The following is a 25,059-nucleotide window of genomic DNA, read 5'->3' as shown; positions in this document are numbered from 1 at the left end:
CTAAAATTAGAACGGGACTGAGCACCTGGCATGGGATAGTGAAAAAGATCATCTCACACCCAAGATGTCTGTTGTCTAGTACCATTTCTATGAACAACTAGTTGTGTGACCAGAGGCAACTCATACCACCTCTCTGAGATTCAGTTTTCTCATCTGTGGGAGGCAGGAATTATATTGACTGATCACAGAGATTGCTTCCAATTCAGAAAGCAATTTCACGGGGGCCTCTAGTAAGAATTGGAATTGCAAGGAAGAACATGAAACATCAAACAGGGCAAGTTTAAGTGAAAAAAGTCAACTGCTGTAAAGATGGACAACTGCAATGTGAAAATCTCTGTGTTATATAGTAGTCCCTCGCAAAAGTGACTAGTGACAAATTTCAGAATTACCTAAACTGTTACGAGATAAACACCATGGCCGTGATATTGAGCGCCTGTGAATTTTAAGTTTTTGCCACTTTTAAGAATCTTCCAACCCCTAGAATAGCTTTCCCCCAACCTTAGCTTACAACAATGGCATACATACAATTTCTTCTGACAGAAGTTAACACTTTCTTTCCTAGTTTTAGCTGTTTGCACACAAACAATTATATTGACCTTGAGTTGTGGGGAGAGGTATGAGATGGAGCAATCAGCTCCAATCAGCTACATGGTTGAAAGGCAGCACTATTAAGAATGCTTTTCTGAAGTGTTTTTGTTTTCCCAGCATCCCTTCATTGAAGAATCACTTAGACCTCATGACCGGAGATCTTGAAAATGGCTGCAATGGCAGCACCCTGCTCCCCTTAATTCAGATAGATACTATTTCTCCTGGGAATTTGAATCTTGATCAGAAACACAGCCACATAAGCAAGTTGAAAGAAGTGATCCAATGGATATACCCTGGAAGGAATATCTATATATTGATTCTTTGGATTTTCCAGCTCTTCCTCAACTGTGAGTTACTCTGTACCTAAGCTAAGCAGGGTCAATTCCCATTGCTTACAGCCAAAGAAACCTGATGTCAAAATGTGGCAGGGGAATACCAGGATAATGTTGTATCCCTAATTGTTTGTTAAAGGAAAGGGGAGAGTGGCTCAGAACTAGAAGAACAGAAACTATCTGAAGTGTCATTTTACTAAAGGGCAGAAACTGATCAAAGGTCATACAATTAGTGATTGATGGACCTGGATACAAAATACCCAGTACTGACATCTGACACTTTTCTCCAAACACCAACAATTTTAATCAATAATCTACAAACAAGTGAGCAATTATGTAGCAGTTGAATGCATGCTCTATCGCTAATGATAAAAAACGAAGGTACCTAAAAGTGATCACTTTGTTTTTAAATATTTTAATAGGAAATACATTCACACAGCTCAAAAATATATAAAAAATATGCAGTGAAAGGTCTTTCTCCCACACCTGCTTCGTTACCCTCTCTATCTTCAGGTAAACACATCTATTCACTTCTTGCATATGCAGACACAAACACATGTTTCCTTTTTCTTACACAAAAGGGAACATACTATACAAACCTTTGCATATCTTGTTTTTTTCTAAACAAGATATCTTATAGATTGTCCACATCATTAATAAAAAACTGTATTAGTTTTTGTTTTTATAGGTATATAATATTCCATTCTATGGTTATACAATAATTTATTTAACCCCTTCCCAAATGACTGACATTTAGGTTAATTCCAATCTTCTGCTGTTCAAAATATACCCTTTTAAATAATGTCAGTTGGTAGCTAAGCCATATTTTAGGAGGATAATTTTCCAGAAACATGCTTCCTGGGGCCAAGGGGATATGCACCTTTGAAAATGTGATAAATATTAATAAACTGCCCTTCTCAGGGGTTCATGTAGGTTTTTATGATATACTCAGGAATCATACCTGTTTTCACACAGTTTCTCTAATAGTGTGTTACCAAAGAGTACTGTCCACATTAGCTACTGGAGAGAAAATAAATCAAAATACTTATTTTTTTAAGAACTAAAAAAAATTTCATAGCAGTTTCACCTGTAGGTGTTATATTTTAAACATGCAGCAAAGGGTGTAATAGTTCTAATCCATGCTTTTAAAGAGTTACGCACTCAATGTTTTCCTCTAAAATAATTTTTGCTGCATGAGAATCCTTTCTTTCCATCAGCCATCGCTGTAATTTTTTAAGCCAGTGAATCTTGAAGGCACCAGGCTCCAGATGATTTTCATCACAACTTTACCTACCTGGTAACCAGACAGCTGGTGACCCAGGCCATCCAATCTGAACATGGCACATGCCTCCAGTGAACAGCTGTCCCAAAACCTGGCTGCTTTTATCTCTGTGGACATATCCTCAGGGCAAAGTGAAGGCCTGGTATTCTTGATAAAACTAATTCGATTCACCTTATTCCCCCAGTTCTCTCACTTCTCAAGTGGGGGCAATCCTGAGCTCCTCCTACTTCTCTGAAAATTCACCAGTTTCGTTAGCAAACAGGGGGATCCAGTTAAGGGCCTGCTACAGATCAGCTGTGTGGCCTTCAGCAAATCTGTAGCCCTTTTTCCCCCTCTACTTTCTGATATAGAAAATGGGGTATTTGGACAGGGCCCTTTTTGGTGTAAAATGCTCTTTTGCAGACCCTCTCTCTGCCCCTATCTATCCTTCCATTCTTCAAATGTGTTAGTCTCTAGCACTCAACTCTTCTCCCTACTTTCTTTCTCTCTGAGAGTTCACCCATCCTTACAGCTTCAACTGTCAGCTCCAGGCAGCTGAAAGTCAACATGGTGGACCTCACCTCCCTCTCTGCTGGCAGATTGCAGAGTGAGTCTACAGGGCTGGCTCTGCGTTGTTGGCCTGAGGGGAACCGTAGCCACCCTACCACCTCTTAACCATACCACAGCCAAGAGAGAAAAGGCCTACTCTTGATGTAGAAAGAGGAGGCTAGTGTTCTCATTCCCTTTTTGGAGGGCTGCCTAGGTAGCTGGTTTATTGGTCTATATTATGCTTTCTTAAATAAAAGAATTGGTGAGAGACGTTAGATTGGAGAACCTAGGTGGCAGAGAAGCTCTTGGAACCCTACTTTATGGTGTGGCAAGGATGTTGAGTTTCCCCTGGGGCATCTAGCTGTGCTGGAGCTATTCTTGGAAGTATTAACTTGGGTTAGAGCTTTTCTTGCTGGTACCCCAGCCAAGGGGGCCCAGGATCAAGAGCTATAATGTATAATGTTGGGGGTTGAGCTGGGTGGGCAAGGTAAAGCCAGAGCTGCAACACCTAATGCAGGTGTAAGAATTGACCTAATTCAGGTATAAGAATGGCATGGAGAGTCCTACTCCCAAGCTATTTATAAAGAACTCATTATACACGTAACATTCTATAGAGTCATCTTTTGGACACCTGTTATACAGACAGCGTAGCTGTCCAGTTTGTGTTGGCCAGAGAAACAAAGGCAATCTAAAGAAAGAGAAGGACAACGTGGGCAACTGAATCAAGAGCCATCTGCCATTTTTCTGTTGTTTCTTCCAACAGTTCCTCAATAACAGAGGTCACAGAATTTGAAGAGTGTAAAAGAACAAGATCATGGCTTCAATCCCCCTTCCAAATATACCCATAAATGCTTCATGTTGCCCAGTACAGGAATGGGAGAAGAATGAGAGAAAATCACCACTTTTTTCCTTCAGTTCCCTTGAGCCCCAAGTGGAGCTGTTGATCAGGAAGAGAAAGATGTGAGGTAGAGTCAAGATTGAAGTTATAAAATGGTTAGTCAGTTAACACCTAAAAGTGACTGGGAAGTTATAAATCTGGCTAAGATGTGGCAAAGGGATTTGCTACGAGGAATGGAAGGAGGAGTCAGGATAAGACAGCTGGCGAAAGTGTTTACACAAAAGTAATCCCTGTCTCCTCTTAGAGCTGACCCAGTGGAAAGTGTTCAATAAACTGCAGTTGTCAAATTGTGGCTCTTCCACTTGCAGCTGTTGGCCTTGGACAAATTACTTAACTTAATTTTGCCTTGTCTATGAAACGGAGATTCATGAGATAAGACAGCTCCAAACCCATAGTAAATGTTCAATTCATCCTGGTTATCATCACTATAATTCACATATCTCATATTAATCATATTCATCTTAAAACTGGTGCACCTGGGGATAAGAAGTGGTGGCATAATTAGGGAACATAAACTTAAATGCATTCAAAGGTATGGAGTGTGAAAGGGAGAGGTCTGGAAGGTAAAGAACTTGAGAGTGTACGACTTACCTAATACATTCAAATTCAAATTTAAAAAAATTTATACTGGCCAAACAAAACTATTCTGCAGACCAATTCTACCTTGGAGAGTGCAATCTCCAAGGTAATTTCAAAATCTCATTCAGCTTGAATATTCTGTGGTTACTGAACTAGTCTGTCTTAACTTCCCTATTTTAGCCCATAGTGCCAGCATCCAACCTGGACTTGACCACTCAGTCACCTTTGACCCGCCCCTTCTCCCTTATTGCTTTTTTATCCAGTTAGTCACCACATCCCATTCATGCCACCATTCAAAAATACTGAGCCAACAGAATTTCTGAATATTCCTTGTCTTTGCATGCTTTCACAGATGTATTCATCAACTATTGCTAAAAACCTAGGTTCTTACAACAATAGGGTATACTTTTCTTACTCACTGGTTTGAGGGATAGCAGGGGGCAGATTTGCTTCATTCTGTAAATGACTAGGCTCCAAGTTTTGGATGAGAAACAAATTGACATTCTATATCTTTCATCCTTTTGGACCAGCAGCTATTTGGGGGTAAGTTATTGTGATTCTTTTTAAAATTTTAGTCTACTGGGTTAATGTTGCTTAATAATGTTATATACGAGGCCTGTCCGGAAAGTATCCATCCATGTAATGTGGAAAAGAGACATTTATTGAAGAAGACACAAGATACAGTAAACATTGTATACAGGACAATGACACCGCAGCCCTCTTCGAAGTAGGTGCCTTGCAACCTCACACAGTTCTCCCAGTCACCATCAGCTGCCCCGTTGTATTTTCCTGAATCTCAGTGACAGTCGGAAATCTCTTCCCTTTCAAAGGTGATTTTAGTTTTGGGAAAAGCCAGAAGTTGAAGGGCAACAAATATGGGCTGTAGGGGGACTGAGTCACCTGGGTGATTTGATCTTTTGCCAAAAAACTGCATGAAATGTGATGCATGAGCAGGTATGTTGTCATGCTGAAGCTGCCAATCACCAGCTGTCCATAGCTGCAGCCTTCTGAATTATCCGAATAATTTCCACATGATTAATACAAACTTTGATGCAGCTTCATTGCTCTACTTGCTCAGTCATTTTGAATGCAATGGCCACAGAGTACACGTGCTCACTCAAAGGTACCCACTGCCCCCACTGACTAGTACAGTGAAGTCATCATTGTTCATGCATGTGCATTCCAGTCCATTCTGCTGGGCTGCCAGGCTACATCGATTTCACCCAAACCATTCTCATTATATTAACAATGGCCGGACTTTTTCTGGACAGACCTTGTATATTAATTTTGGTGTACAACATTATGATATGACATCTGTATACTCTATTGAGTGTACTGAAGCCTAGTCTCCTTCTATCACCATGTATCTGAGGGCAAGTTCTTTTTATGGCAAAGGGCAGAACACAAGAGGGTGAACAGAAAATCACAATGTTTCTCGAGGTCTTAGCCTAAAACTGGCCAATGCCAACATCAATGAGGCTGGGAGATATACCCCATTAATTATAGTAGGAGGTATTATAAAATTGCATGGTATACATGTATAATTCTAACATGGATAATTGTGAACAATGAATAAATCAAAAAATGAAAGCTCATCCCAATTATTTATATCCCTCTCACACCTAAGTTATGCTTACCATTCCCTAAGATAACACAAGCATGGAGACGTGGAACAGACCTGAACCCAGCCACAGTCTGGAGCCAACCCCCGCTTAAGTGCCCTGCAGCCTCACACAGAGCTACTTGGCTGATCCAGCCTAACCCAGCATACCTACAAGAGTAAAAGTAAATGTTCATTGTAAGACACTGAGTTTTGAGTGGTTTATTAGGTAGCATTTACATGGCATTAACCGATTAATACAACACATTTTCTCATATTTTTTTTCTTATATCCTTGACATGACTTCCACATTTTCTTGATCTTGTATTTTGTATTTTTTTATTTTAATTTTTAAATTAAAATTATTGGGTGACATTGGTTAATAAAAATATATAGGTTTCAAGTGTACAATTCTATTAATACACCATCTGTATATTGCATTGTGTGTTTACCACTCAAATTTAAACCCTTACTTAAGAAGATGTTTCAAATTGACTTAAATCTTCTTTACCTGTACTTTAATCTCATCTCCAAAAGTATCTATAGGGGCTATGCCACCAAATTTAAAATCAGTCACTCTGTGTATTTTTGAAAACTTTTTATGCATTCTTTCTCAACAAAGATTTTTGAACACCTACTATGTGAACAATGACAGGAGCTGGGGAGACAATGATAAAAATGGACTTTACAGTCTAATAGGTCCAAGATAAAGCAATAAAAAAGAAACATGGGTGCTCTAATTTCCAAAATACCAGTCTTAGATGCTTAATTAAATTTTAAGCTTAAGAGCAAAGAGTTAAGGGCTAGAGTTGCTTTACTCTTTCTTGATCCCCTTGTAGTACCAAGCAACAGAACATTTTTAGAGTAAGTGTGCAGTAAACAGTTGACTGTTTTGTTGTTAAATGGCTACTGCACCACAACTGTCTTTGTGCTATGTCTAGCAACTGAGACTTTAGGTCATTGTTCCCAGAAAAACATTTGCTGAGTGGCTATTTTGTGCCAGCCATTGTGCACGGCCCAGGTGGGCCTGGCTTGTCAAGCAGAGCATACTCTGGGTGAGACAGGCATGTAAACACATAATTATGGTAGCAGTTAAGATAACCAAGAATACTATAGGAGCAAACAAGGGTGACCAACTTCATTTGGGGAAGTAACTTTATAATTATAATAGGATCTTTAAAGTATAGAACGTTGTCAGGCAGAAAGAAATGGAAAAGGCTACTCTAGGTCGCAAGAACATCATGTACAAAACTACAGAGACATGAAAAAGCAGTTGGGTTTGGAGATTAGCAAAGCATGAAGTATGGATAGAATTTAGGTTGGGTGGGAGCTGAGTGATGAGAGATGAAGCCACAGCTGAACTGAAAAGAGCTTTGTATGCCAAAGTAGTGAACCGAGATATTATTCTATAGAGATTAAAGAACAAATGGAATGTTTTAAGGATGGAAGAATTATGATTAGATGCTTTTATTTATTTGGGGGGTGACCACCTGTTGACAATGTGGTGATTTGAATAAGTAAGGATAATTTGATTATAGAAAGATCAGGTAGGCAACAGTTCCAGGCTCAATATGATAAAGGCCTAGCTAGGCTGGAAGGTGAATTGGGGAGATTTTTCTGCAACAGAGTTGACAGAATATGTGGAGTTGGTAGGTGAGAAATACAGAGGTAAGGGAGGTAAATCAAGTCTGCACTGTGTTTCAGTTAGAAGCCCAATGGGAGTACTGACTTCATAAAATAGAAGGAAAGGCAGCTAATGAAAGGAAAGTTCGCTTTTCAATAATATATAAAAGAATGGCATGCCTGTCTAATCTACTCATGTTATACAAAAAGTAGGTACTACTTTCATATTTTCTCATTAAAAACAAAGCCACATACACAACTCAATCTTTGTGCAGAGTATAGCTGATCTGCACAGCTTTTACCTCAAAGAAGTGGTACAAAGACTGAAAAAATTCAAGAGCCACTATTTTCAAATAACCCAAGTACTACCAGTATTAATTCAATTTTAATTGTTTGAATATCTTTGATGATGTATTATTCCTGTTGAATAAATGCTTTTTTCTTTGTTTACTCTGGCTGTGGTAGATACTTCCAGATGTTCTCCAATATTGCTTCTTCTCTACTTTCTGTTAAGAATTGAACTCACCCCCATACTCTCCAACATTCCTTCTTCACTTCATTTTATGGAAACATGACCTCCCAGTTACAGACTATATTTCTCAGTATCCCTTGAAGCTAAGTTATTTTATGTGCTAAAGTTCCAGTCAATGGGAGAGGAATGGAATTGTTAAATGTTACTTTTTTTTTTTTAAGGTAAGCCATTTTTTATTTTTCAGCTACAGTTGACATATACAGTATTATATTAGTTTCAGGTGTACACCCCAGAGAAAAACAGTTAGTTACCTACAAGGGAGCTCCTATAAGACTGCCAATTTCTTTCTCAACAAAAACTTTGCAGGCTACAAGGGATTGGCAAGAAATACCCAAAGCGATGAAAAGGAAGGACCTACAACCAAGATTATTCTACCCAGCAAAATTATCATTTAGAATTGAAGGCATATAAAGGGCTTCCCAGACAAGATCTCTGTCATTTCTGAATTATCTCCTTAAAGACACTTGCTCTGGACTCTCTTGGATCCTTTCTTCTACGGGCTGTAACACAGATGTGATAGAGACCCAGCTTTGGTAATAGTGAGTACAACAGCAGGGAAGGTAATGCAGCAGAAATGAAGAAGCCTGTGTCCTTTAATGGTCTAAAAGAATCAATCTGCTGTGCCACCTGGAACAATGGAAATGTAATATGAGGAATACATCTCTATCTCTATAAGCCACTACATTTGGGTTTTTTGGTTCTGTTTTGTTGTTGTTGTTCTTATAACAGCTTAACCTCTATTCATTGGAATACAAGGTTTTTACTTTTATTTTTGAAGGAAAAAAAAAGTGTTTCAATTGTGCAAATTGCCTTTAGGGCCTTATGGGACAAACAGATTTTTAATTACAAAAGTCTAATGTTTCAGGTTGAACTTTCTGAATACTTATTATCACACCAAGTTTATTAACAAGGGCTTTTCTGTTGCTCATGATTTGCTAATTGTATTTTGAGTTCAAACAGAGAATGCTTAATTGTCAACATGGTTGATTTTGATTATGATCATTCTGTTGTTTGTAATGTGGTAGCAGTTTTCCATTTCTTTTACTAATCCTGCCAGTGAGCCCTGGTTAAATAAACCAAAGACCATTCAAGTTGCCTTATCTCTGTTTTTAGACTTAACCATAAATTAGATAAATAGGGGTGTCAAAAGAGAATGTCTAAAAAAATTGTTTACCACATTTTAACCTTGAAATAATAGTGTAAATTTGTATACCATGAATACCAACCTCCATTAAAAACTTTCTTGACTAAAGGGAAGCATTGGAAACAATTTTATTATATTGCCACTTTTTTGGCAGTTGGGGTAAAATATGATTTAAGGTTCTAGTTTTGCATATTTTAAGTAATAGGGAATCTGGCATCAGTGTTTTAATTACTAGCATAATGGATAGCTATTAGATGGTTTAGTTGTCCAAAAAGGCAACCAAAAAGATAGGTAAGAAAAGAATTAGAGCACCAGGTGATGATGGAATAGGCATAATATAGAAAGAACACATCAAAGTTATTATCCATGGCCACTTGCACAACTTACCTCAACATACATAGGACTGTCTTCGATCAACTGACTTGGAAAATAACAGCACTGCTGATCTCTCTGTCACTATCAATAATTCTCAACTTTAGAGAAGCTAAATCAGTTTCTTCGCCTTGCCTTCCCGGTAACCAGTGACAGCTGTTGCAGTGGAAAGAACTCCTGGCTAGGAATCAGGAAACTTCACTGCGGCACTGGCCCCCCCACTTACTCAGTGTGAATCTGGGCAGGTCCTTTAACCTTTCGACAGGGTGATTATGAAGTTCAGAATAAGATCACCTATGAGAAGTACTTGGGAAAACACAGACCTTTATACAAATATACAGCAGTATGTATGTGTGTGTGTTATGCAAGAAAAACTAACATTATTAATAATTAAAGCCACCTATACATGTATTTGTTCATATACACATAAGAACACACACAATCTGCTAAATTAAAACCTTTTACTATTTAGAGTTTTTGTCCTGACTGCTTCTAGAATGAGTCAAGCAGGTTATAGATTTACACACAATGCAATGGTGTATTGAGAAGCTTTGAAACAAAACAAAGTCCACGCAGTTGACATTTAAGAAATATTTTTAGTGGAGACCTCCTGCTCTTCACTGATGGCTGAATGCAAAACAGATAAGGAGATTTTGTAAAAATAATAATGGGTTACTAATAATTTACTGAACTCTTGTGAACTACCCCCCTCCAAATAAAAGTTAGAATCTTGACAATGACGCACTTCTAGCCATAGGGTTTCACCCTTATCCCATTGCTCTGCCTTCCCCTGCCTGGGTGATAAAGTTAATAGGCCAGCTCTGCCAGAGTTTTCAGGAAGTGATAGCTGGGAGGTGTCAAGTTCCCATAGTGGAATACAAGGCACACATTAGGCTTGCACCCTAAAGCCAGAATTGTTATTGTCACATTCTTTTGAACATTTTTCTCAGTGATCACCTTTAATCATGAGATTAAGGAATAAGAAGACAATTATGAGAATAACTAATCTTTCTTTTCCAAGTCCCATATAACTTAATACTTATTGAGGTCCCAATAATCTTCTTTCCAAAAATAAGTTTAAGTGAGCTTCATTCATTCTACTTGTAAATAAAGTAGGAATTAAGTTTATTGTGAGGTGGAGGGTAATACAAACACCTTTGATCATCAGTTCTGACAATACCATTGTATTTTGAAACTATCCATCAATTCCTTTTGATCTTCATTTTAAAATAATCCAAAGTAAAGCATTGCATTTTATGGTCTCAGTCCTCAATGTGAACAACAAATATATTAAACTGTATTTTAATTGCACAGATTCATGTTGATGGTCATCTATCTCAAACTGAAACTCTCAGAGTAATCACTAGATTAACATCGGGGCTAGCAAAAAATGATACTTGAAATTGTCCCCCCACTCCTGCAACTCTTCTGTTTTAAAAAATATGATAACATGTAAAATGGGTTAGAATCTCTGCACAGATGCCATGGAAACAAAGAGTTAAAGCTAACCATTGGACACCATTACCGTACTTGGTTCTGCTGCTGTGGTTGGTCTCATCACTTAACCAAAACATCATTCTGGGAGCATCATCAGACATCAAAAAAATGCACACAGCTGAGACACAGGTCTTCTAGAAGCTGGAATTTCTTCTCTAGACTAATACTTCTATTTTCTGATGTTTGTAAGAAACAGTTCCTAGAAAAAATTCTGCAGCTATGTACTCAAAATATATCTTAGAACCATAATTTACCTCTGTTCCAAAGGAGATCTTCCAAAAGCAGAGACTCATTTAGTATCACAGTGTACTTGCCAAATAGGCTGCAGAGCGCATGGACCTGTTTTACAATTGGAGGCCTGAGTGTCATCCTGGCCTTGACCAAGCAGAGAGGATGAGAGGAAGCAATGACAGTCACGTAGTCCACTCATTTCTTGAATGTGCATTTGTGAGCTCACATGTCAATGGCAGACTCCTTAAACAAATAAGAATATATTGGGAATGCTGGTATGCTGGTCCTTTTGACTAGAATGTAGACAGTCTCCCAGAGCAGCTGAAAAATGTATGCAAATAAATGTGGTCAAGTTCACCCCAGACTCACCTGATCCCTCTTGTCCTCTTGGAGTGCTGAATATCTGCCAGGAAGTTGGCTAGGACAGAAACAGTGGGGGAAGGAGAGGGGGAGATGGCGGTGGTAGGGGGAGAGAGAGAGAGAAAGAGAGAGAGAGGAAGAGGTTCCAAACCCTTAGTCTTTATATACCCACCCCCTCTCTCTGTCCAAACATCCTCTTCACTCTGATTGGCTTTGGTTCTCTCACTGCCCCTTGCCTTTGAAATGTTTTCCATTCAGCAGTACTCAGGGTGTCTCCAACTTCCCCAAAGTATCTGCACACGTCCTGGGCATGTATGTCTATTTCCACTGACCTGAAGTGACAGTTAGTGGGAGGTAGCTTCTTGTAACTTCTTTTCCTGGAAATTTATCTTTCCCTTGAATGGCTTGTCTTGGTTCTTCCAAAAGGCTAAAGGAGGCTATCTATTCTCTTTGCCTGAAGGTTATAAACCATACTGTGATTCTGTTCTAGAAGGATGTTCTAGAAGGACTGGCAGAAGGAAAACTCAGCTTCCATATTTGAATCCCTCTGTACCTCATCTTCCAAATCAAGTACCTCCAAAAATTTATGAGCTCATTTTTGTCTTTCTCTTTGTCATCTTCCCATCCAGATTAACAATATTTTTCATTCTTTTTTAAAAATCATTTTAAATTTACTGGGCTTATTTTTTGTCTTTTTTTATTGTTGTTTAAGAACAGTTGTCTCCATATATTTTTCATTCTTAATCTGACTTTTTCCTTTATTACAAAGTTTTATTTAAAGTTCATATTGACACATTTGATGCTACAGATTGTTTTCCTAAGAAAAAAATTCTATATTCCTAGCTTTATAGAATCAACACATGTGACTTCCAAAAAGTAACTACTGAAATAATTGTATTTGTCATTTCATCTTCATTTCTTGACTGTACAAATGAATGTTCAGGTCAAATTATATCATGATAGAACAAAGGAGTTGTTTTCAAGTTCTTTGTTAGAAGTGAAATTTTATTGTACCCATTATTGAGTGAAAACAAAAGAGAAGCTTAGCAATCATTTAGCTACATGCAGACTTTGCTATTATAATGGTTTTTGCTGAGATGGCAAATATCTAATATCCCATTGTTGACTTTCACCATGACCATTTCTGATAACCAGGATGTGATAGCATGATTGCCTAAATGTAATAGAATTTCATAGTCTTGGTCTACACAGAGACTGCAAAAAGCATCTTCTAAAATCTAGTTTAATTGCACTTAACTGTTTTTGGCCCAATAGATGAATATGAGCTTTCCCTGAAGTCTTCATTTTGGTGAAATCTAACTGGTAATGAGATTTAAATGTTCAACAAATAATTGATAACATAATCACATGAAATCTTCAAACAAATTCCTCCTTCCCAATTTCTCTGGATGGAGATGTCCTGAACGTCCTTTCAGAATTCTCAAATGTTGAGTTATTTTTGATTCAGAACATTTCCACTGGTTGCCCTTGAGTGGACACACCATATTATCACATTACCTTTGGAATCTCTGTAAACTGTGACCCACATTCTCAGCGAGGCAACTAAGATATAAACACCTTCTTCTCCATCGACTTTTTTTAAATGACATTTCCCTTGAGTAACTGGTCACCTTGCAAGGTCCATTGAATTGAGTACATGTGATACAGCTTCCTATGAATTATAGATACTTTTTTTGCTCAATTTAGAAGTACCAAGAACTCTATTAGTATTTCCCTACATATTTGAGTTGCAAAATTCACAATATTGTCCTAGAGAATTACATTCCTCACTATTTCTTGTACTTTCTTTCTTCCCATCCTGCACATCAATTATGCGTGTGTGCAAATGCATGCTCATACATCTATGGTTTTAAAAGTTCTAGGTTAATCCTCTATTTAAATCACAATTCAGACTTTGATAAAAAGAAAAATATTTTAAGGGGATCAAATGGCACAAACTTCCAGTTATAAAGTAAATATAATGGTTCCTGGCTGGCATGGTTCAACAGGTTGAGTGCCAGCCTGTGAAACAAAAGGTCACCAGTTTGATTCCCAGTCAGGGCACATCCCTGGGTTTGTGGGCCCGGTCTCCATTTGGGGGCATACGAGAGGGAACCGATGTTTCTGTCCCTCTCTTTATCCCTCCCTTCCCCTCTTTATAAAAATAAATAAATAAATAAATATTTTAAAAAATAAAACAAAATAAATATCATGGGAATGTAATATACAGCATGGTGACTAGAGTTAATAATACTACATTGTATATTTGAGAGTTGCTAAAAGACTAGATGTTAAAAGTTCTCATCATGAGGAAAAAAAATTAGTAACTATGAAAGGGAATGAATGATAACTAAACTTGTGGTGATCATTTTGCAATATGTACAAATACTGAAGTATTATATACCTGAAACTAATAATAAGGTTGTATACCACTTATACCTCAATAAAAAATTTTCTGATGTAAAAAATAAAAAAATTATTAAGCTCTTAATATTCATTATTGTTCTCTGCAAATCAGAGATGTTATCTTTTAAAATAATCTTCTTCACATGGTCTATCTAAAAAAATCTTGTGATGTCATTGGTTCTTTGTCTTCACCTTCCCTCTCCAGGTGCCTGAAAGGGTCCTAACGAAGGCTTCAAATGTTCTGTCTCCTCCCAGGATATCTTCATTTTAATCCATAATGAAACTTAATGAATTTCTAAATGGAAGGGTCCAGGTACCCTTGATGGGGGCGGGAAGAATTGGAGTGGGAAGCATTTCCAGTGATTTTGAAGGAAGAGAGCAAAAAGAAAAATCACAAAATGCATAGCTTGAGATTTTAATGAGCAAAATTGTAGCAACTAATAATAGTATTTTCATACATTATTTCTAATCTTTACCCTGCAGAGTAGGCATTATTATTATTAGCCTCATGTTTACAAATAAGGAAGCTGAAGCTCCCAGTTGTTAAGTGGTTTGCCCAAGGTCAGATAGCAGCAAAGTGGCAGAGCCAAGGTCCACACCAGGTCTATGGACACCCATGCCCACCCATCAAAGTCTGCACATTTTACTAAACTCTGTCAGAAGACTTCTGGGAAGGATAAGTGAGAGTTCAAAATCTCTAAGTATCAGCTCCAGGTAATTTGGAATTCATACAGAAAAGGAGGTTGGACCAGAAGATACAGCTGAAGACCCTAAAAATGTTCCTCCCTGCATGTTTTTAAAACCCAAGAAAGGTATAAGAGTAAAATAAAGAGAACATGGCCTTAGAAGTCAGAAAGCCCTGGGTCTGATTCTGTTTCTGCCAATTATTATACTGGCTCTTACCTTAGGTAAAATTACTTAGTTTTTTTGGAGTCAAGTTCTCCCATACAAAAATTGACTATAGCAATATCTATTTAATTGGGCTACTGTGAGGATTAAAGAAAATAACTTATATGTAAGTCTCAAGATGAGTATCCCACTCATACAATGCTGTCAATCAATGGCTCTTCTCAATCCTCTCACTGATTGCTATAGTTTATTTACAACCTTTAAGTAGCTGGAAAGGAAGATACTTTTCAAGTCTGTCACAACCTATTCTTCAGTGAGCACTGGACAGCAGCTGCAACATCATGGCTAAGAGCATGAATTCTAATCCTAACTGCTGGTTCAAACCCTGGCTCTACTCTTTAAAAGTTATGGAATCTTAGCACATTTGTTCAACATTGTTGTGTTTATTTTCTTATTTGTAAAGTAGGGCTAATGATGGCACTTACCTTGTGAGATTTTATAAGATTCTAATTTTTAAAATGGGTGAAGTGCTTAGTATGTGCCCACTTAGTTACTGGCACTTAGAAAATGATCCATAAATGCTAGCTACTATTATTAGCTAAGTAAATAACACAGCTAGAACAATGATTCTCAATTGGGGATGATCTTGCCCTCTCAAGGGACGTTTGCCAATGTCTGGAGACATTTTTGGTTGCTGCACCTTGGCAGGGGGATTGCATCTAGAGGGAGGAGGACAGGAAAGCTGCTCAACATCCTAATATACACAAGACAACTCCACAGCTGATTACCCACTCCAAATGTCAATTGTGCCAAGGCTGAGAAATACTGAGCTGAGAAAAACCACTCCTGGTCATCAGAGATTCTGAGATAATTTCCCCATGGGGCATAAGAGGTTACTAATCAAATATTGCTGGAGAACAAAGTATCCTTATAGAAACTGCACTGAATTTAATGTCAAGTAAACTAATGTGGAAAAGCCAAGGTGCTTATTGGCTGTATGGGATTCTAACAACTCAGTGTGTTTTAGAATAGTGTTAAAATGCTCCTTTAAAAGAGTAGTATTTATTTCTCATTAGAGTCACTATTCTAAAATTCACTGAATAAGAATTCTGCGAGTAGATGATACAGGAGTGCAGGTCCCATACAAACTGATGTTTTCAAATTTATCTGCTGTCCTTTCCCCAAAGGACCTAGCAAGGGAAAATTGTCTCCTTATAATCAAAAGTGTCATTAATTTTCATGCTCCTTTATATTTTCACCCTCCTCATCCTAGTGGGTCATGGGATTGTTTAAAGAAAACTAAACATGAAGGACCTAAAACATCTCTTTCCTTGCAGTCTCAATGTCTTGTGTGAATATAGCAGGATCTTTAGCTGGGAGGATTCCTTACCAATCCTCTCTTTGAGCTTCTCTGTATCTATTCCAGCTTGAGTTGAAGACGGTAAGTTGACAACTTAAACTACAACTTAAAAGTCCAGGGGATGGCTTTTCCTTACTAAAAACTAGGCTTCGAATTCTGAGGAAAACAGGGAGCTCTCCATGAGGGACACACTCTTGGTCTGGACCTTCATTATTTGGGACTTGATGGTTGCTACTCAGGGGACGGGACAGTTAAAATGAGGTCTTTTCCTTCTTCAATCTTTGGTAGGGAAATATTGCTCAAACACAGAATGCTGTTCTAAAGAACAGAAGGCACATGAAGAGGTCTGATTCCTTTTTCATGCTTTCCAGTGATATCCGCCATAGGGGCTCATGTGTGTTTAGAATGGACTCAGTACTGACTGCTATGTGTCAAGGAAGGACTATATATTATTCTGACTGCAGTGAGCTGAATAATAGTGCCCAAATATATCTAGTTCTAATTCCTGGAACTGTAAATATTATCTTATTTGGAAAAGGGGTCTTTGCAGATTTAATTAAGGATCTTGACATGGAGAAATTATCTTGGATTATCAGAATGGGCCTTAAATGTAATCATGACTGTCCTTAAAAGAGGGAGGCAGAAGAAGAACTGGCACACAGAAAGGGTCATGTGACTTTGGTGTCAGAGAGTGGAGAAAAGGGATGTGGCCACAAGCCTAGGAATGCAGGCAGCTACCAGAACTTGGAAGGGTCAAAGAATGAATGGGTTTTGCTATAGTGCTTCCAAAGTAAGCACAGACCTTGATTTCTGTCCAGTAAAAATGATTCTGGACTTCTGGCCCCCAGAACTGTGAGAGAATACATTTCTATTGTTTAAGCTGCCAGTTTGTGGTAATTTTTTTCAGCAGCCACAAGAAACTAATACACTGGGCATGACTGTGGACTCTCTTTGTAGAGGCCTCCGTTAGTCTAATTTAAGAAGGAAAGAGAAAGTGAAGGAAGAGGAAGAAGAATGAAGAAACAGAAGGCAAACAAGAGATAAAAGAAGATTGGAGAAGAAGAGGAAGAGAAAAAAGAAGAATAAAAAAAAAGTGAAGGAAAAATAATTCATTTATTTTTATGTTATAGGTCTCATATTAATCATATTGGGGAGAAGTACACTTGGCCTCTATATTCCACTTTTGTCTATAGGATGGACATTAATGCTGTTCCTAGGCCTGGGACATGAACATTTTCATGACTCCCCTAGTGATTATAATGTAACTTACTGATTTTTTTCTTATCAGGGTTACCAATGATCTTTTGATCAAGAAAACCAGTAACCCCTTAGTCACCAAGCTCTTTGACCTGGTGTACCAACACTAAACATCCTTTAGGACCCTGCTAACCCACTTCCCCTGCAAAAGCACTCTTAACCTTTTCTGAATTTCCTATTACATTCACAGGAATCATGTCTGTTAATACTATCCCTCCAAAGAGAAGCCAGGAATGCTACTAAACATCCTAAAATGTATAAGACAATCCCTGCAACAAAGAATTATATTTTTAATACCACTTTCACCAATTTTTACAGGGCTGGTCTATAATGGAGTCCGTGGAGACTGACTGCCTACTTTTCTGAGGGGCAGTAATACAGATGGTCTCATTGCCTTCATTTTCTACTTTCTTATCATATTGTACAATGATGATTGATATTAAGAATTATGTCTCTGAGGCACGCTGGGTCTAAATCATAAAAAAAAAATAGACTGGCAGAAAGATTGGCATAATTCATTGTCTTGTTGGTTAAGAAAATCTACTCATATATTTTAGAAAGATTTCCAACTGGAAGAGTTGAGGCCAGAAAACATTTCTCATTCATCTTAATTTAACCCCAAAATGCAATAAACAGTAATCCCTCAAGTCCCAAATATTCACAGCATCTGAAGATTTACTTTATTATCAGAAGAGTTACAGGTTTGTTCTAAAATACACTGAAGTTACCTGATTTCTGGTGTTCATTTCCCAAGATGGCAAGTCTTAGTACAAACAAAGCTGATTTTTAATTGATTATATGTTTCTGGCTTAAAATTTCCCAAACGAAGGTCTGCATTTTGGGGCGTGTTTATATTTTTCATATTTCTCATTTGCATTCAGTGTAACTTAAATTTCAGTTCAGTTCAGCAAATTATCCTACAGTAAGTAATCAGATAACTGCCCACGTGCAAACCATTATGCATACACATGGCTAAAGAATCTAGTCAACAAAAGACAACTGTTTGTGAGTGTCCCTCATGGTCTCACATTTTAATGTTTGGTTTTTAGTGTTAAGCATTAAAAGACCAAAGGCACATTGTAGCATTTCTATCACGTAAAAGCAGTGAATATAAACCACATCATGCAATTAAGCAGCACAAACACACAGAGAATGGAAATAAATTAAATAAAACAAGTAAACTCATTAACACTTCCAAAACAGAAAACCAAGACTTAAAATACTGTACACCTTAGTGAAATAACAGCTGCTCTTATTAAAAACCATATGTTCCATGAGTACGGTATTTGGTAATTTATTGCTTTTCCCACCTTGGAAAAATATGCTACAGTTATGTGGCCCATATTAACATTTTTTTGGCCTTTTATAAGTAACAGCTTTTGAAACTGGACATTTAGCTATCCATTAAGTCAGTTGCCTGAGGAAACCTTTCATTTTTTTCCCCAGCTCTTTTAGACTGCTCCAAAAGAATGATTTAGAAAAATCATAAAAGAATTAATTCACAATGATGAAATTATGAAAAATAGAGATGCATGCCCCACCCCAGCCAGTGTGTTATATATGTAGGTAAGGCACAATGTAGTCATATCACTCATATGGACACAGATTCCTATTTTAATGACCTTAATTAGTCCAGAATAATGATGAGGATCAAAAGGACCACACACCATGAAAAATTTAGAAGGTTTCAAGTAGAGAGAAGGGTCCGTGACTAGGCTGCCATTACCAGGTTCCCCTTTTCCTCTTTCCAAAGAGAATTATAGGTTGTAGCCACTTCCTGGGTTGATAATGATAAAGTGCTTAATATTCTACTAGCACTTTCTGAAACTCTTAAAACTTCACTGTCATCCTGAGAGAACTCTGTCCCTGAAGGGGAAAATAGTTTTCTTCACCCAGGGCCTTTTTCCTTGTATTAATATTTATATCCCATGAGAATATTAGCTCTGGAGGAAAGAATTTGGTGGCAAAATTCCATATTTACTCATGAAATCCACCCCCAACTTCCACTCACACATTTTAATAGGATGGTCACCATCCCAGCCACCCTTTCTTCACGCTTCTCCTCAGCTGCTCTTGACATCCACTCTGGTTTCTTTTGTTTTATTTCCTGCTGAACCAACAGTGACTTTTACTAGCAGAGGCTCTTCAGAGAGAATATACTCTGTATTTATTATGGCTGAAAAACAGTGAAGTTATAAGGAGAAAAACTTACTTGGCACTGGAGAGAGTGTAGAGATGGGAGCTGGAGTCTGTTCTGTTCCCTAGGTTCTAACTCCACCTGGCTAAGTCAAGGAACATATAGCAAGGACTCATGGACAAAACCAAAGGGGAAGAGTTGAGGGAGGGAGGTAGGGAAGGAGGGGGCAAGGGAAAGTGGTGGGGGGAAGGTAGAGACAAATGTATTTGAAAAAATAAATAAATAAATTTAAAAAAATAAAAAATAAAAATTAAAAACTAAGGCATCATCAAAACTCAGCAAGATTTTAGCAGTGTAGTGTGGTTGACAGCAGTTACCTGTCTTTCTTTTCCTGTTTAAAGGACTTGGAGAAAGAAAAGAAACTCCTTAATGCCAATGATTATTTTTTTTTAATGATTTTTAGGTGGCTGTTTGCACATGTGGCCAAATGGCAAAGAATGTGAACACTCAACTGTGGGCTCCACACTTGTGTGATCTTAAGTTACTCCATTTCATTGTGCCTCAATTTCATCATTTGAGATACAGCCTCAAATGAAAAGCATAAATAATACCAAACTCAGAGGGTTATTGTGAGGATTAAATGAGTTAAAATATGCAAAGTACTTTAGAATAATGGTGAAACATAGGACACAGTATGTTTTAGGTATATAGTACCTACATCTCTTTCCCAGACACATATGATGACTTGAAGATAACATTGGAAGATATAAAAATGTTCATAGCAATGTAATGTATATCAATCTACCTATCTAATGAACTGACAGTAAATGTTTGGTGAATTAATACATTCTAACAGAGTAAACAGGAGAATATGTAGCTCTGTCATTGACTGGTGCATACTTTGAGTGATTTGTTGCTGTTTAGTAAACGAAGACAAGAATCTCAGAGTTCAGTGGAAATTTTTACAAAGTGGACCAGGCCTAGATGGGAGTGAAGAGTAAGAAACATTCATGGAGAACCACCATGTGCCGTGTTCTGAGCCATTATACACAAGTCTCCTAACAGTTCTTAAAGTAGACACAATAAATTCCACTGTGCAGATGAGATGAATAAGTTCAGTAAAGTAAATTTTTCACAGCCAGAAACTAGTGATGGAGGTAGAATTCTAAGCCTACATCATTTTTTTAGCAAAACACAGAAAAAGGAGAAAGGTGGGCTACACAGGTGAAGTGACCTTACAGAGGGCTCATTATTAGATAGATCATTGACAAACAAGGTTCAAAATTCAAAGGTGGCTTGGCAGTTCTTAGAATTAGCTTTGAGGTAGACATTTAGACTATGTCCTGCTCCCTTTGAATCCAGGGAAGAATGCCATTGTGCATTTCAGTGGGAGACTTACAGGCTATCAGGGCTGGACCACCACACGGAAGACCATTGGCCCACCTTCCTCCGTTAAGCGCTAGGAGACATCAGAGGTGACGTGGCAGGCTCAGTGTCATACAGGCAATTAGCCACAGGAGCAGCAGGATTCCTCTGGATTCAACATTCTTTCCCCTTCAGCATGCAGGATACCCAACTGGGATACCATGGTTTTAAGTCCATCCATTTAGATGTCTGTAAATTTGAGTTCATTTTTAATACCCTAATACATCCTATTTTAGCAGCTGAACCTAAAAAGACTTTTAAGATGATTCTTTAAATTCTTTAGGAACCTACAATAAATCATAAGGATATTCTCTAGGGAAAAGCAGTTAGAGTTTATATTTAGGAGCATCTATTTTTAAAACCTGACCAAAATTCTGGTACATACCCTGCCAAATGAGAACAGAAATTAAGTATGATCTGTGTAGGAGAACAACCTTTTAGAGGGAAAGTGCTGCTTTTCTTCGTGCGGAAAGAATTAAAAGGAATTTTAACTATTTTTGTTAGATTGCATTCACTCACCAAATATTTACAGAGAACCAAAGAGCAATACTAACAGGAATTCTACCTTGTGTGCATATTTCACAGCACACATTACAGTGCTGGGTTTTGGGTAGTCCTTGACTGATTGATGGTACCTTTTCCTAGTTCAGTATAGTAGACGACTTCAGGACAGAAGTCACTGAGGTTATGTCAGCTACTATTGATGTCCTCTCACAGAGGCTGAAGAAAGAGATGGCTCTTGACTATTCCAACATTTGTTTTGTAGTGAACTATGCAGTTGAGTATGCACTAAGTTACAATATCATTAGTAATATTAGTGTAAAGGCTTACAGTTTCTTTTACTGTGCAGGTACCAAAAGTTTATCATCAATAGCACCACCTCCTCTTCGGCTGACAAGCATCAGCCCACGTGATAGTACCACACTGAAAACGTGTACCATCTAGCTATATGGCAGTACACACATAACTAGCTCATAGGGCCTAGGAAGCTTTGTTAATGTGAGTTACAAAAGCCAGTTATAATGTGAAAAGCACATTATCCCCTGCTTCAGCATACTGCATTATTACAAATGTAACAAAACAGCTGAAAATGCCAGACCTTGGGGAGCTCAAACTTTTTGATTTTAAACTTCAAAATATACAAACATCACTTTGGTAGAAAGGGTTTTGGGTTGCAATAACAATCTAGAGAGAGAGGAAGTACTAAAGGTAAAGACAAATAAAGATAGAAGTACACAATTCTAAGTGATTTTTATAGCAGACACTTAGCTTAAGTCAGCAAATAAATTGCTCACTGACAAGAAATTGGCATATGAACTCAGCAAGTTTCTCAAGCCAAATGTCCTGGAATAAAGGGATGCTAAGGGAATGAATAGGCAATGAAACCACAATCAGCCACAAATTAGCTGGATACTGCAGGCCTCTAAGGCCCAGCAAAGATTTACCTGTCATAGTGTGTAGGGGTGAAGCACAATTTCCTGATGGCGATAGTCGAAAGTCCACAACAATGGAGCAACTGATGTTAATTGATCATACGGGTCTCTCCACTTTCCTTAAAATACCATACTGCAAAACCAACTTGGGATTTAGGGACCAATGTTATAATTCCAGGTGTTTTGTTCCACATTAACTATCCAGTGCTAATGTCCTGGTGAACTATGTGATGATGACAGGAATCTCTAAAAAAATCAACAAATCTGATGGCCCACGCATACTTAGGCCTCAGTTGTGTACTTACATAAAAACAGGGAGATGGTGCATGCATTGGTAACACAGATACTTTACTGATAGGCATTATGGGAAAATCAGCACATTGCATGTTCACTAAATTAGCCATTGATATTTGTGGCATAGGGATATTATCTGATCAGTGTGAGTTTCATGCTGTTCACGGCACTGAAGGCATGGTTTAAACCCTTTGGCAGGAATTCCAAGAACAACACTGTGATTTGAATTTTCATGAACAAAATCAGGCAACTGGTCTGTTAAGTGCGAAAAGACCTTGCAAATTTGGCTGTCAAGATCAGTTAATAAACGCTTTTTGCTCACTACAGTAGGGAAAAATGGTTGAGTGTAGGTGTGTTTAGTCGAGTTAGCAAATGCATTTTTGAACACTTACAAGATTCCAGCCGCTGTGTTACGCAAAATGCAGTGCCTTTCTTCAAGCAGCTTACTGTCTAATAAAGTATCTTGCAATGTGGAAATATGGTAATTATATTTCGAGACACTACACATAATGTATCAAATAGAGATGCTTTCTAGATACCACTGGCTGCATTTGGCAATTTTCTGTATAGCTTTCAAAGTTTCTGATTCTGGATCCCGTACTAAGTGAAAGAATTAAGAGGATGTTCAACGTAAGATGGTATCAAACTAATTTTAAAAACTAAATTGTGGTTCCTGTTACACACATTTTTCTATATTTTGGAATTTTGACTAATAATTAGAAAAATGCACTGCCAATACAATACTAAAGTGGTGGTGATTTATTTTGATCTGACCTTCTCAAGTTCTTCCTGGATTCCACACATTACCAAACGGCTCTTCACACAAAGGATGGGTAACTTGGAAATTAGCTCTCATGATGCTACTGGCAAAAGGTAAATAATTATTCTGTTGGTAAAAGACAGTGTTGTTTTTGTAAAATTAATCAAAAGTTTGTGTAAAGGTGTATAAACATTTGTATAAAGTTGAAATCAGTGCCAAAATAATCATGGATCTCCCTCTGGTGCTTGTCACTTTGATGAGCATCAGTTATCACAACAGGACAGTTGGTAGATTTCAAATGTGCTGTCTGCACATGTGGAAGGACAAAAGATTGTTTTCATAGTAAGGCTTTCTACATATTTCAAACACCTGGGTTACATACCCCAGAAAATTTTAACTTATTCTCTAGGTTTCAAATGCGCTATCTGCACCTATGGAAGAACAAAAGAAGATTCCTTTCACATTGATGCTTCCCACATCTTTCAGACACCTGGGTTATACACCCTAGAAAATTTTATCTTACCCTCTTTTAGATATCTAGTTTGTTTCCAGTTCACTTGTTATCACTCTCTGAGAAAAGCAATAAATACTAAATATTTAAGGGTAATGAAAATTTAGCCTGGATAACCACTTGCATGAACATTGCATGGGAAAGTTTTTCTTCAGCTGCTCTCCGGTACCAGTGTCTGTGACTGTACACCCAATGAGAAATATAAAGAGTCCCAAAGGGCAAAACATCTGACCTCAATCATGGGCGTCAGGATAAGAAATGCATAACACATGGTCACAACTCAAAAGCAGTGATCTTGAGGTTACTACAGAGGATGGCAGCTGTTCAGTTGGACATCTGGATCTCAGTGGCTCCAGAACTGGATTGTTCTCACATGAGATCTGTCTGTGAGAAGCTCAGCCCATCCTCGGTAATGGTTCTGAGAATTTGTATCTAATCTTCATGTAGGGCCCAACACATGATAAATTCTCACATATATACAAAAGATTCTTGTTTCTGGAAAGTAGAGGTTGCTCCAGAGCAAAATATTGCAACAAGAAGAACCATTTTTGGGTTATATGACTATGTCCAAGCTGATCCTTCACCTTTAGTGTTTATACTCACAAGAGTTCAAGATTATGTAAGAGTCTTGGCTGTCTTCCTGTATTATTTATGATATCTAACTATATACATAACTTTTTATCTGCTTTTTAAAAGCTGTTTCATTCCCTCTTCGAAAAAAAGCAATAAATAGCAAGATGTTGATGGATAATGAAACTTTACCATATGCAATTCTAGTTGTTATCAATTTCAAATGATGTATTATATAATTATTATAGTTTGTAACTAGGAATTATGAAATGTGTACTATTTAAACATGTGCATACATATACGACGAGGTGGACATACACACCTCATCAACTTTATCAGTGCACCAAATGAAGGAATTATACTTTAGTTCTTAAAAATTATAAGGTTGAGTCTGGTAATATATACAGATTTTTTAGCCAATTAAGCAACATATAACAAGTTTATATTAATTTACTGATGAATAAATAAATGGATAGACCACTGAATTAATA

The 25,059-nt window shown here is 37.6% G+C and overlaps 1 protein-coding gene across 1 annotated transcript in view; it reads right to left on the bottom strand.

Annotated features, from left to right (window-relative positions):
- The window catches only part of DIO2 (iodothyronine deiodinase 2), a 222,778-nt gene extending 211,099 nt beyond the window's left edge, over positions 1-11,679 (bottom strand). The window contains 2 exon segments of the mRNA XM_054567191.1: positions 11,230-11,449; positions 11,576-11,679. Coding sequence (XP_054423166.1) covers positions 11,230-11,344 — 115 coding nt within the window. The 5' untranslated portion in view covers positions 11,345-11,449; positions 11,576-11,679.
- Between the last annotated feature and the right edge of the window lie 13,380 nt (positions 11,680-25,059).

This window comes from Pteronotus mesoamericanus, unplaced genomic scaffold (genome assembly GCF_021234165.1).
Source record: "Pteronotus mesoamericanus isolate MK-2021 breed Mesoamerican mustached bat unplaced genomic scaffold, CSHL_Meso_final contig_182, whole genome shotgun sequence".
NCBI lineage: Eukaryota > Metazoa > Chordata > Mammalia > Chiroptera > Mormoopidae > Pteronotus > Pteronotus mesoamericanus.
The sequence above is the reverse complement of the archived record's forward strand: the minus strand, read 5'-3'. Positions and strand labels throughout refer to the sequence as shown.